Below are 13,445 nucleotides of genomic sequence, written 5' to 3' on the forward strand. Positions count from 1 at the left end.
ATTCATTTTAGGTTCTTATAATATCCAGTACTGTGCTTTTCATATAATAAACTTTCAGAAATTTATGTTGAAGTAATTCATGAATATAATGTTAATGCTTTAAAAACTATCTGGAACACTTTCTTAAATAAACGAGTCTAAATAAAAACTCATTTAACTTTTAACTCATTTAACTGTATGTTTACCAGATATACAGTGAGGGTTGATGTCATTAACAAATGATTGTCACAGAAACTATTTTACATATATGTTATATGAGAGAGATATATAAGGTATAAGCATGATTTAGCACATTTTAGCCACTGTTTTCTTAAAAGCAATAAATTTGCCTCTTAACTGATTTATAATATAAATTTAATTTCTATAAAAAAATGTGACTACAAAATTTGCAGAATTTTTTCCTCAATAGCAATTTGATGGGATTCTTTATTACAGATTATATGTTAGTACAGTCCTGCAAAGTATAGCTAAGGTATTTAGGAAGAGGAAACTCTTAAATTTGTTAATAATTATATAATTGGAATAATTGTTCTTTGAGGATTTCTTGTGGTTTCTCCTGAGAACAGAATAATAAGTTATACGTGGCTAAGAAATTAGATCAGATTTGAACAATGATGTGCTTTTTAGTTTCGTCCACGGGATGCTACTCAGTCGAGGTGAAGGGGAGTGGTAGGGTGAGCGCTGTGGCGTGTTCTTGCTCCACAGCTTTATTTCATAACCCAAACCAAAGTCTCCCCAGAACAGAGATCAAGTGGCAGATGGGCTGGAGTTCTGTTTGGGGTTTGTCTTGACGAGAGGTGTCTTTCTGAGATTTAAATGGGTCACCCTTCCCTTGGTGGAGCTCTCCATGGTCCTGACCCCTGGAATCCAGGCCATCCTCCGCAGCGTGGCCCGAAATCTTCCGTGCCATGGTAGCTGCCCCCCCAACAGCAGAGTCCTGGCCGGGATCCTTGGGGGGACGCTGGGGGTCCTGTACCATGCTGAAGAGGTGGGAGAATGTTCTGTCCGGAGGGCAGACCTAACCGTCCTTGTTCTGCGATTTTTTCCACAGAGGAGACTCACCTCATATGACTGGTACACTCAGTGTCGTTTTCTTGCTGTCTTTCAGACAGAAACAGTCTCCGCCAGTCAAGAAACCCTCAAAAGTATTTTGCCATGGATGTAGAAGATGAAGAAAACATGAGTAAGATCTAGGCCTATCACGTAGTATCAAGTGACTAATTTTCTATTAAAATCTTAGTTTTGTAAATTTATTGAATGGGACCAACTTGGGGAGGGTGATTTTTTTCCTTTGATACAGACTGTTAACGGTGGCATGTGTTTAATTTTTATGTAATCTCTACAGTAGGTATCGGTGTCTACTGTGGGCATTTCCTTACAGCCGTTTGTCTGGATTTTCATTCCTTGCTGTCGTCCTGGGGTCCTGATGCACATGCCTGGAAGGGGGAGGCTTGCCTCCAGGTGCACGTGTCATAAAGCCGCATGGCTTCGTGCTCTGTCACTGCGTGGTTCTCATAATCACGGTCCGATTTCCATGTGTGTAAATCTGAGATAACCTTTGAGATTGGTCCTTTGGGGTGACAGTGCCTGAAATCCTCCCTTCAAATACGGTGGCTCGTCCGTGCGTTTTGAAGGAAGGGGACTCGCATGAGCCTGTTGATCTTGTTTCCAAAGACTTCGGTGGGCCTTCGGGCCGGCGTGGCCTGAAACCCCTTTCCACGCTGCCCTCTGGGATGGAGGGGACGGAGGGGCAGAGAGCCTCAGCTTTCCCCCTCTCGACATTGTTCCTAGATGTTCACAGATGAAGGGTTCAGTGACTATACTTCTCTGTTCTGTTTTGTCTTTAATCCCGGATAGCAGAGCATTTGCATAAGGTTAAACGCTCCCACAGAGGTTGGGAGCTTTCAGTAGGGAAATCACGACAGAGACATCAGTGTTCTGGTATGTGTGTAATGTGCATTGTTACTTGTCCATGTTGAGAGGTCCCAGGAGGAACCCGCAGGCGTGAGTGACGCACGGTCCCCGAGGATGAGGATACAGGCCACCACTTTGCCTCGGCCTCACCCAGAACCCACAGCCGAGGCCTCGGAGTTGGCTGGTCTGCGCGCAGAAGCCAGGGGTTCTGCTCCACGAGTGTAGTGGGTGCTGTGGAGTTGCTGGGTCTCTGCTGGGTGACCCCGCAGTCGTGTGCCCTCAGGCTGGAGGCCATTCCTGGGATGCAAGTGTGAGAAGACATGACCAGGCGTGGTTTCAGTCCATGTGGCAGCACGTCCTCCCGAGGCCTCTGGCTGCCCCTGGTGCTGCCCCCAGCATAGCTGCTCTCGGGGTCTTTGGAACCCAGCCTGTGTTCTCGGGGGTCAGCCCACTCCCCACTCCTGCTGTCACCCATAGCACTGGTCATCAGGTATGGGAGGAAATGTCACAGTGTGTGTAGGGATATGACTATCCCCAGACTGATCCGGTAGTCTCTTACCTAGATAAAGAATCCTTCTGAATACATTTTCTGGAAAGATAAACGTTGGTTCCAGTGCTGAAACTTTGAAATGCCAGTCCTGTATTTTCTGTCATTTTGAAAGCGATGAAAAATTTTCATCATGGTTAATATTCACATTTATGAAATAAAGTAGCATGATATGGAAAGAGAAAGCATCTATTTAAGAAGAGTTATGACAGTGGGAGGTCTTTCTCCAATTTTAGTGTTTTATTTTCCTTTACATAGTAACATTTTTAGTAAAGTAGAACATGAGCAGTATTTCCATGCTTCTGAAGCAAATAAGAACTTAGAATCTATGTGAACTATCTTATAGAAAGTGTATTTTTCTATAATCAATACGGATTATTTTTATTTTTTAAAAGAAAGCATTTGTTTGTTCCAGAGATGATAAACATTTGATTAAATGCATGTCAGCATATATTTATCATGATCTGACTTCTGTGGTGATAATTCCGTTCAGCGGTAACGTCAGAACGTAAGCAGTCATGTAGCGTGTGCTGTTCTTGCTCGTTTGTTAATCTCAATTCTGTCCTGCCCCACCCTTTCTAACCTTTTGTTTCCCTTGAGCACCGAAAGGAGTAACCTATTGAGCTTTTGCTGGAGGATGTTATAAATGAAAATTTAGTGTCCATTCCGTCAGCTTTGTCAACTGGGAGAAGTGGTGTGTGTCAGGAGTACGTAGGAGGCATGAAGTCTGTAGGGAAAGCTTGGCCATCTCCCAATCTCTGCCACCGTGTGGTGGCAGTCTTCCCATGGCCTGTGTTTAAACCAGGGCTGTTCTCACATCTCAGCTGAGTGGTGACAGCCCTGGGAATCTGAGAGCTTGAACTGTGGGGACCGGCAGCCGGTGACCCAGACTTGCTGCCACGTTAAGACCCTCCCATGGGTAGGGCCAATGAGCGTTTTCACTGTTTTTCTCAGTTTCCTTAGCATAGTCAGAATCTACTTTCATGTTATGTAGTAGAAACGGACCGAGGGCCACCGTATTGGGGTACTTGTAAACTGGCTTACAATTGTGAAAAATATTTCCATTGCTTAAAAGACTTATGTGGATTCTCAAAAACTAGTGGTAGGTTTTCAAGTACATTCATGTCAACAGTATTGTAAAGCCCTGTGATAGTTACCCCTGAGCTTCCTGCGGCCAACAGCGTGTGCAAACTAACCAGGAAAACAAGGAGTTACTTCTTTTTCTCTTTTTAAAAAAGCTTTATTTGGTAAACTTAAAGGGGAGGGTGAATGCTTTTTTATTCCCCTTTTTGCAATTAAAATCATATTTATTTTGCCATGAACTTTTAGAGTTCTAAAATTATCTTTATTAATTTTAAAAATAAACTACCTTTAAATGGTAGGATAACTAAATTATTCTGTAAATCCATCAACTATTTGTTTTTCTAAAAAAGACAAAGGTGCCACCTTCAGTTGGGAAGTTAGAGCGCGGTGGCCGTCTGCAGTGTCTCTCTTCCTATATTGCCTTATATATGATTTTCTATCATGGGATGTATTAAGGATTCAGAGGCAAATCAGTCCCCATCCATAATGAGAAAATGTTAAATGAATACTAGAAGTGAAGCTATATCCTTAATAATTTCTAAAAGGCCAGAATACTTTACATAAGCGGTTTTCTAAGATCCATGAACCAAACCAAATAACTGCACATATTAATTGCATATTTTAAACCAGAAAAACTAAGTAACTTGTGAATGCATGTTTTAAATAATGTCTTCTTTTCTGAGAAAGGCTGCAATTGAAAGCCCAACATGAGTATAGTATGAGAGTAGATGGCATTGAAAAGGAAGAAAATGCTAAAATAAAGTGTACATTTGTCAATACTGATATTAGATTTATTAATGTAAGGTCTTTCTGGGTTAGTTTATCATCCCACATTTTGATTAACTTGAATAAAATTCCTCTAGATGTTTCGGAATATTCTCCTAGAAAAAGATGATTTAAAAATTCACCTTTTAATGCAAAAGCAGTCCCGTGATACTAAGTAGAAACAGGGTTAGTTATTATTTCTCATTATTTCTCAGAACGTCCAATTACTCCAATTATTCCAATTTAGGTGGATAGCTCTGTGGTTAAATGCACAGCTCCACACGTATGCAGCCAGGAACAAAATGTATAAGCACACATCACTTAACCAGTTACAAAGGGCGATAAAGGAATCTATAAATTTTGCATTTACAAGATCCTGCAACGAAGGCGTTGTAAGTTACTCTTTCTGGGCACCGCAGGTTCGAGCAGCACAGATGTTAAGGAAAACTGCAGTCTGGACGGCGCGCCCCCCAAGGACGGCAGCGCCCCGGGGCCTGGCGAGGGTGCCCCGCTCTCCAACGGGGGCGGCGGGGGCGCCAGCAGGAAGCGGGCCCTGGACGAGAGCAGCAATGGCCACTCCAAGTTCCGCCTGAAGAAGCGGAGGAGGGCGCCGGGGCCCGCGCTGCCCAAGAACGCGCTGATGCAGCTCAACGAGATCAAGCCTGGCCTGCAGTACACGCTGCTGTCGCAGACGGGACCCGTGCACGCTCCCCTCTTTGTCATGTCCGTCGAGGTCAACGGGCAGGTCTTCGAGGGCTCCGGGCCCACGAAGAAGAAGGCCAAGCTGCACGCGGCCGAGAAGGCCTTGCGCTCCTTCGTCCAGTTTCCCAACGCCTCTGAGGCCCACCTGGCCATGGGCCGGAGCCTGTCCGCCAATGCAGACTTCACGTCCGACCAGGCCGACTTCCCCGACGCGCTCTTCAATGGCTTTGAGACCCCGGACAGGCCGGATGTGCCCTTCTACCTGGGCGCCAATGGCGACGACTCCTTCAGCTCGAGTGGGGACCTCAGCCTGGCTGCATCTCCCGTGCCTGCCAGCCTGGCCCAGCCGCCCCTCCCCGTGCCCCCGCCGTTCCCACCCCCGAGCGGGAAGAACCCCGTGATGATCTTGAACGAGCTGCGCCCGGGACTGAAGTACGACTTCCTCTCGGAGAGCGGGGAGAGCCACGCCAAAAACTTCGTCCTGTCCGTGGTTGTGGACGGGCAGTTCTTCGAAGGCTCAGGGAGGAGCAAGAAGCTCGCCAAGGCCCGGGCCGCGCGGTCCGCCCTGGCCACTGTCTTTAACTTGCGCCTGGACCAGACCCCGTCTCGCCAGCCTGTCCCCAGCGAGGGCCTCCAGCTGCACTCGCCACAGGTGAGGAAAGCCGCCCGGGCGCGGCCGCAGCTTGCTCATGCTCTTAGACGGGGTGCGGTGGCCGTGGTCACTGGTGTCTTCTCGTCGCTCTGTCCTCGGCACGGGGAGGTCCTGGTAAGTCTGGCTGCCGGGCGGCCTTCCCGTGACTGTGCCGGTTGTGTGGCCGCTGTGAAGCCCAGCCAGGGCCGTCAGGTGCGGTGTGGTCAGTGCCGCCCACGGTGGGTGGGCCGAGGTGCCCTCCCTGTGCCGCCTGCCCCTGGGGCGACCACAGCCCACGGCCGCCTGTCGTGGAGGAGACGGGAGGGGAGGGGAGGGCCGGAGCCCTGGCACCTTGCCCCAGCTCAGTAGGGTCCCCCCTCCATGTCTCACCTGGGACCCAGGTACGGGACAGGTGAGGCTGGTGGGTCAGCAGCTGAAACCCAAGTCTGGGTCAAGTGCCAGCGCCTCGCGGATCCTGTCCAGGCAGAGGCCGAGCCGCAGCAGTGGCGAGCACACGTCAGAAGGGGGGCGTCAGGGCCTCTGCGAGCGCTCCAGAGCCCGCCAGGTGCCCGGGTGTCTCGGCACCTGGAGTTCCCCGAGGGGTCCCTGGGGCTCCTCTGCTCAGCCGGAGGTGGGCACCCCTGTTAGTTTGGTCTTGGACAGGGCGAGAAGGGGGCATATCAGGATGAAATTTCAGGGTGAAGAGAGGGGACATTTCAGGGTGGGCTCTGAGGATAAGGAAGGAGGAAATGATGTTTAGTTGTCATCTCAACACCCTAGAACCCTTCGGTTATTTATTGCTTCTTTTCCTGGAAATCCAAAATTATTCCAGTCTATTGTAAAAATGTTTCTTTCAGGGAGAAAGTCTGACCCTCTTCTCTATTCCTTTCTGTCAAAGTATTATTCACTTTGAAGATAAAATACACACTGATCTGAGGAGAAAAAATGAAGGACTCCGAATTGACAGGACAGCCCACATTCCCACAGGAGACTCCGCTTCCGTCTTGCCTTTCTGTGACCTCTGTGCAGTTGTCACCCGAGAGGACCAGTAGTTCTCAGTTTTAAAAAAAGAAAATTTATTTTTTTTCGCTTAAAGCAACCAAATACAGCATCAGTATAAAGTAACATATTCAAAGTATTTCGCTGATTTTTTATGAGCCAAGTAACCACTTCCCGTGTATTCACTTCTTGTTAATATTATTCATAAGAACCATTAGTCCCTTTATCGTTTTACACATCGGTGGCACTAGCTCCCAAGGGATTTTTTGTTTTCAGGTTTACTGTTTGATAGAGTATTTCAGCCTGAGCCACAGTGGCCCTGTCTTCCCTTGCCATTGGCTGTCATGTGAAGAGACCGGACTCATCAAAGGCCGTGACCCCCGGTGCTTGGTTCTGCGTGGGTGACACTTCGGGGGGCAGGCAGGGAGGCGGGCGGAGGTCTGCGTGTGCGTGTGCGCGGGTGTGCGCGTGTGCGTGTGCGCCGGCAGCCTGCCTCTGCCCTGGCTGTGGGGTCAGTGGGGAGCAGTGGCCAGAGCCCCTGGCTGGTGGAGCCTTGCTCGGGAGGGGCCGTCTCCGCCCTGCCCAGTGGCCTCTGTGGCCCAGGCCAGCCAAGTCTGGGGAAGTGGAGCCGTCTCTCCCCCCGCCCGAGCCCGCCCCATCACAGGGCCCCCGGGGTGGCTCCCAGCCCCCTAGCGGCACCTCAGGAAGTAGTCGTGTCCTCCTCGCAGGACCTGTGCCGGCCTCCAGAGGGTCAGTCCTTACACTCTTTCCCTGGGGAATTTCCAGACGCACGGTCTAGAGGGGGCGAAACGTCCTGCTGTCTTGCGGGTGGAGCCCTTGAAGGGCGTGGGTTGGCCATCCCTGGTCTCAGGACTTTTTGCCTCCATGGCGTTCATGGCGGCATCAGAGGGTTTAAAATCAGACAGTGTTGCCCATGTGGTGTGTGCAGGGCAGTCTGTCAGTGAACTTGGTGGACGTGGCTGGACCGAGCCGTTCCGCGGGGCCCAGCCTCGAGCTGACTTTGAGAGCATGTACCCTTTGTTATCATATCTGCCCCGAATCTAGAGGGAGATTGCTTCACACCCAGTCCCTTCGGGGGACGGGAGGGCTGGCCTGGGCAGAGGCTGTCAGTGCAAGTGCCCGACTCCACGCTTTTCTGCTTTTCTCTGAGAGTTCGGAGCCCCGTCTCACCTCGCATGGAGCGGGCCTTTGTTTCCTCTGGCTTCCCCTTCCCCTCCTGCTGTTCTTCTCTTCCCACCGGAGGGCATCGTCGCCGTTGTGTGATTGCACATCCTGACTTTCTGTCCATGGCCTCGCTACCTTTCCTGCCTGCACACCTCCGCCCTCTGTGCCTCTCTCTAGGATGCAGAGTGGGGCCCCATCCCCTGCTCTTGCCACACTCTGTGCCTTTGGCCTTGAGCACCGCCTTCTGGGGCTTGTTGCTGGTGCAGTGGCAGGTGAAAACATCCTGATGACGCTTCTTCCCAGAGAAGCCACCATTTAGGACAGGTGGCTTTTCTGTTCATTTGGCAGTATTTTATTGAGGGCCCAGCTGGGGACTCCAGACCACTGTGAGCTGGTGGGACGTGGGTCCCGCGTGGCTCCTGGAACACACCTCCCATCAGGCATCGTTTCCCAAAACACCGAGGGTCCGTTCTATCCAAGATGAATCATAAGCTGTGAAAGTAGGACCATGTCCAAAATCTCACCAATGTGTTTGCTTCTGAGAAGCACTCCCTTCAGTCCAGTGGCTCCCTGACCTGGAAATGCACCACTAGAAGTCTTCTAAAATCACATTACACTTGCCCTGTACAAGTGTAGCCTCTGGTGCATTCTGGTGTCATTCGATCTAAGTGACAAATGCCCTTGCAGGCTCTAAGCGGTGCTGGTTTCTGAGTGACTGGGCCACGGTAATTAGTTTTAGATGTTGAAATCACTGAGACACACATGGACCGGGCACCTTTGGGGGGGAGGTGCTGTGAGCTTAGTGATCCTGCAGTGTGACCGCCCTTCAGACCTCCTCTTTCTCTTCCCACGTGTCCCCCATGGGGCCTCGCCAGCCCTGAGCTGACTGGGCCGCACCTCCTGTGATCTCACTTCTTCCCGAAGCCCTGCCACTCGGGCGGGGGCTGTGGCTGCGGGACTCAGAGCCGCAGAGGGTGGGAGGGGGGTGACCAGGCAGGCGCTCTCGCCTCTGGGCCTGGGTCCCTCCCCCGGGGCAGGGCTGGTGTGAGGAGGCCTCACCTGCTCAGGTGCTGGCTCCCATGCGGTCGGGCTCCAGACTGCCCTTCTGCAGAGACCCTCGCACACCCCTTGGGCGTCTGTTTCCAAGGAATGTCTGGGAGGAAAAAACGTGCGCGCGCACTCACACACACACACACACACACACACACACACACTCGTTTGCCAGACTTACCTGTGTGGTTCCAGAGGAGAGGCCCCAGAACGTGGCCCCGAGGGGAGCACTAACCCTCTGCTTGGTCCGCAGGTCTTAGCCGATGCCGTGGCTCGCCTGGTTCTGGAGAAGTTTGGGGACCTGACGGACAACTTCGCCGCCCCCCACGCGCGCAGGAAAGTTCTTGCTGGAATCGTCATGACAACAGGTAACCGTGTTGGCGGTGTGTGCACCTGCCTGTTTTCATGCTTAATGAAGGTGAAATGCTTTCAGTCTAGAAAAATCTCTGTGACACCAGCAGGAGGTCACTTTTTCATTCTCCTTCAAAATGTTTACCATGTGCAAACAGAGGAACTGCGCTTATATTTCTCCCCTACAGGTTCATCTTTTTAACCTAAGGTTTTCATCTGGAGAAAGAGTCCTGTATTAATATTTGCTCCCTGTAATCTTATGTGAATGCCTTGATCGACCCTGGAAACCTGCAGGAGAGCTGTTAGTTCTTACTTCACTTGAAAGTAGGACTTAATCTGATTTATCCGTTAATGTTAACGCTGCCAGATAAGTTTCTGTGTGACTTTTATGGGGGAGAGAGGAAGCCCTAGCAAGAGTAGAAAATCTGTGGGGGTACAGCACGCTTTGGGATAGCAGAAGAAGCCCTATTAAATTTGTGTCTAAGCCCCAGCAGCGAAGGGAACCCTCCCTGAGTCCTCTCCCCACATCCCAGGAGTGGGCCCGCCAAGCGGCGTCTCCGTGGACCCCTCCTGGGAGCAGGGAAGCACGGCCTCGGCCAGTGCCTGCATCCCTGGGTGGCCGGGAGGACCCTCTGCTCCGTGGGGCGGAGTCTGGGGCCGTCCCTTTCTTCTCGGAGCATCTGCTCAGCCCAGTTGGCCAAGCCTGGCCTGCCGTGTGCAGGAAGCCACGAAGAGGCCAGAGAGAGGGGTGGCGGGGGGTGGTTGATCTGTCTACACCCGGCGGGCAGGGGCAACCCCACTTCCCATGGTGTGACTGCCCGTCCCTTTCTCCTGAGGCGTAGTTCACCTCTGATCATGGACAGGACCTGATTCTGTGCTCCTTGGCGCTGATCACGCTCCATGCCCTAGAGGACAGGATCTCATTTTCCTGCTGTGTCTTTCCCTTGGCACAGCCGAGAGCTGTCTGGCGGGTGGGATGGATGCTCTGAACAGTAACGTGGGTTTCAGTGTTTCTTCTGCTGCCTGTATTTTCTCCCTCTTCTCCCTCCGTCTCCTTGCTGTCATCCTGTACACACGTAACGGTGAGCGCGTGTGCTGCTGGATGACGTAGTTCCCTAAGCAAGGCACTGCCCTTCCCGGCGACGGGAGTGAGCGAGCCTGTGGGTTTCATCCAGGTGTTGTAACCGCCTCAGAAGGGGCACGTTACCTCGTGGGGGCATTTTGCCCCATAGTGTGTGTTGCATTTGGGACCCTCCGCTGGAAGCCACGGTTTACGCCTGAAGGCAGCACCACACTGCGCGTGGCATGTGGTCCTGACATCAGGAGACCTGGTTCAAATCCCCAGGCCGACTTTGCTGGCCCTGTGCCTCAGTCCCCTCATCTGCAAATGGAGACAGTGGTAGGATGGGCCTCGGAGGACATGGGAGGAAAGTGAGGTACCTTCCCCGGCAGGCCGCGCGCAGGGCCTGCACCCTGTCCTACATGGTCTGTCTGTCGACACTTGCATATCAGAGTGATGGCTCCCAAGGTTCCCCAGTGCTGACGGCTGCACTCACTCCCCGTGCAGTTAAACGGTGCCAGACCGCTAGACAGCCCCCTGCATGACTCCTGGGCCCCCGGGGTGAGTGTCAGGCAGTCCTCCCAACCTCTGCAGTGCTTTGATGTTACTTCCAGGATTCATTACCAGGCCAGTCTGTCTACCTCTACACAGTGCTCCCCCGTGTCCACTGGGGAGTGTTCAAGAAAAGACTAGTGCGTTCCAGGTGAAGTAACTTCCCAAGTAGAATCTGTACACGCAAGAGTGGGGAGGGTTACCCTCCCAGAATGTGCAAAGCAAGGCTCTGGGGGCCCGTTAGCATGCCCAGGTGAGGGTCAGTGGCAGGGTGTGAAAATGAGCTGACGTCTCCCAGATCAGTCCCTAGGAATGTGGGTCCAGCCCGGGCGTGGCAAGGAATAGCGAGGAACGATTTCTCTTCTGTTTTTCAGGCACAGATGTGAAGGATGCCAAGGTGATCAGTGTTTCCACAGGAACAAAGTGTATTAACGGCGAGTACATGAGTGATCGCGGCCTTGCGCTGAACGACTGCCACGCAGAAATCATATCTCGAAGATCCTTGCTTAGGTTTCTTTACACACAACTTGAGCTTTACTTAAAGTAAGTTTAACAAGTAAATAAGTAAAGGAAGCTGTTTTTTTTTCCTTTTTTGTTTTTAATTGTCCTCTCATCAGAATGTATTGCAAAACTTTCCACTGCTTTTGTAAGCACTGAAAAATTCTCAACCTGGTAACTTTCTGGGTAACAGTGAGGTTGGATCCCATTTCCCCGTGAAGCTGAATTATAACACACACACTTGCATGTACATACATGCCACACGTGTAGTCAGAGGGGCCATGTCTGTGTTTCAGACCCCGAGCTTTCATTTTATGCAGAAATAAGTGCTGGGGAGGTGGGCAGTGCTGCCCCAGTCACTGTGCCCAGAACGGCTGACCGTGGACCTGACTGCTTCTCACCACAGGCCACATCCGACACGCTTCCTTTCTGTTCTGAGGTCATGAATGAGGAGGAGAGGTTACTTGCGTATTGATGGCCTGTCCCACTGGTGACCAGACAGGAACTGTGCTAATTGTCATTAACATATAAAATAAATACCCCACTCCAAGCTTATCTTACCCCGTTGAAAACACTGGCCTTTGCAAATCATCGTAAGCTATGACAGACTAAATTTTGATTGTATTCAGCTTTAAAGTTTATCTTTGCAACTTGTTTCCTTTCAGTAGCAAAGATGATCAAAAAAGATCCATCTTTGAGAAATCCGAGCGGGGAGGCTTTAAGCTGAAGGAGAACGTCCGGTTCCATCTGTACATCAGCACCTCCCCCTGTGGAGATGCCAGGATCTTCTCGCCACACGAGCCCGTCCTGGAAGGTATGGCACCAGGCTCGTCCATGGCCACAGTGTCTCAAGAAAATTCATGACCGTGCTATAACAGAGAAAAGAATAAACCTACATTCATACCCTTTCTTCTTTAAAAATTTCAACCTTGGATGTGGACCTGGTAGGAATATATAAAAACATGAGGTTTTTCTTCTCAGTAAGTTGAAATTTTAATGAATGAAAATGTGGATTCTAATGAGAAATTAGAATAGAATGAGGATATTAGATCAAAATTGTTTTCAGTTTTTAAATTTGGGTAATACCTGTCTCTGAATTGGAAGTGTACGTCATCATCCATGTTTCTGGGGAGTCGTAGTTTAATGAGTGTGTAATCAAATTAGAAAAGCAGGTGCAGGCTGGTGGCCACCACGTGCCCTCCATCCCCCCTTGTTCTCACTTTTGTTAGTGCTCTTGTTTCATAGGAGTTTGTGCCCACATCCCTTTTCACAAGCTTAAGCATTATTTATTCCAAATAGAACATCTGATTACATTATTTTTCTTAATTATAAAAGCAACATATACCCATTGTAGAAAGTTGCTAAATATTTTTAAAACATAAAAAAGAAAGTTTCTAAATATTTTTAAAACATAAAAAAGAAAATTTAAATCACTCCATATTCATATAACCTGGAGATAATCACTCTGGATGTTTGTGAATGCTTCCTATGAATTTATTTCTGCATCATTATAGATTTATTTTTGAAAATTTAAATATACAGCGAAGAAATATAGCAAATACCCAAATATCTATCACCTAGAATTAGCAAATGTTAGCATTTTGTCCTGTCTGCTTCAACTCGTTTCTAATGATAGAAATAAATCATTTTGATTAAAATGGAAGCCTTCTTTTCTCCCAACCACTAAGGAGACCACCTTCTTGAATTTGGTTTGTAGTATACCCTCCTGTCCACTTTTATGTACTTACATTGTACACACATATCTTATGTGTATATAACATAAACATGTGCACACATAAGTGTAAAGTGTATTTTGAATCAATAGGGTGTTGTTAGATGTGCTTTTCAGTGAGTTAAGTATATGGTCAACTACCGGTGGACCCTCTCAAGAGGATCTTATGTTTCTGTCTTAGAACCAGCAGACAGACATCCGAATCGTAAAGCCCGAGGACAGCTGCGGACGAAAATAGAGTCTGGTGAGGGGACGATCCCAGTCCGCTCGAATGCCAGCATCCAGACGTGGGATGGGGTGCTGCAAGGGGAGCGGCTGCTCACCATGTCCTGCAGTGACAAGATGGCGCGGTAAGCACCCCCCCCACCCCACCGAG

The 13,445-nt window shown here is 49.8% G+C and overlaps 1 protein-coding gene across 2 annotated transcripts in view; it reads left to right on the forward strand.

Moving 5' to 3' along the window:
• The window catches only part of ADARB1 (adenosine deaminase RNA specific B1), a gene marked incomplete at both ends in the record, with an annotated part of 62,033 nt that overhangs the window by 23,015 nt on the left and 25,573 nt on the right, over positions 1-13,445 (forward strand). Inside the window, 6 exons of one of the 2 annotated variants that reach the window (XM_079704553.1) lie at positions 1,113-1,183; positions 4,729-5,663; positions 9,130-9,244; positions 11,214-11,382; positions 12,003-12,151; positions 13,251-13,419. In XM_079704553.1, the coding sequence (XP_079560679.1) occupies positions 1,113-1,183; positions 4,729-5,663; positions 9,130-9,244; positions 11,214-11,382; positions 12,003-12,151; positions 13,251-13,419 (1,608 nt within the window). Of the gene's footprint in view, positions 1-1,108; positions 1,184-4,728; positions 5,664-9,129; positions 9,245-11,213; positions 11,383-12,002; positions 12,152-13,250; positions 13,420-13,445 lie in introns of both variants that reach the window. The other variant, XM_079704554.1, reaches the window with a different exon arrangement.

This window comes from Hyperoodon ampullatus (assembly GCF_949752795.1).
Source record: "Hyperoodon ampullatus genome assembly, chromosome: 5".
NCBI classification, from domain to species: Eukaryota; Metazoa; Chordata; class Mammalia; order Artiodactyla; family Ziphiidae; genus Hyperoodon; species Hyperoodon ampullatus.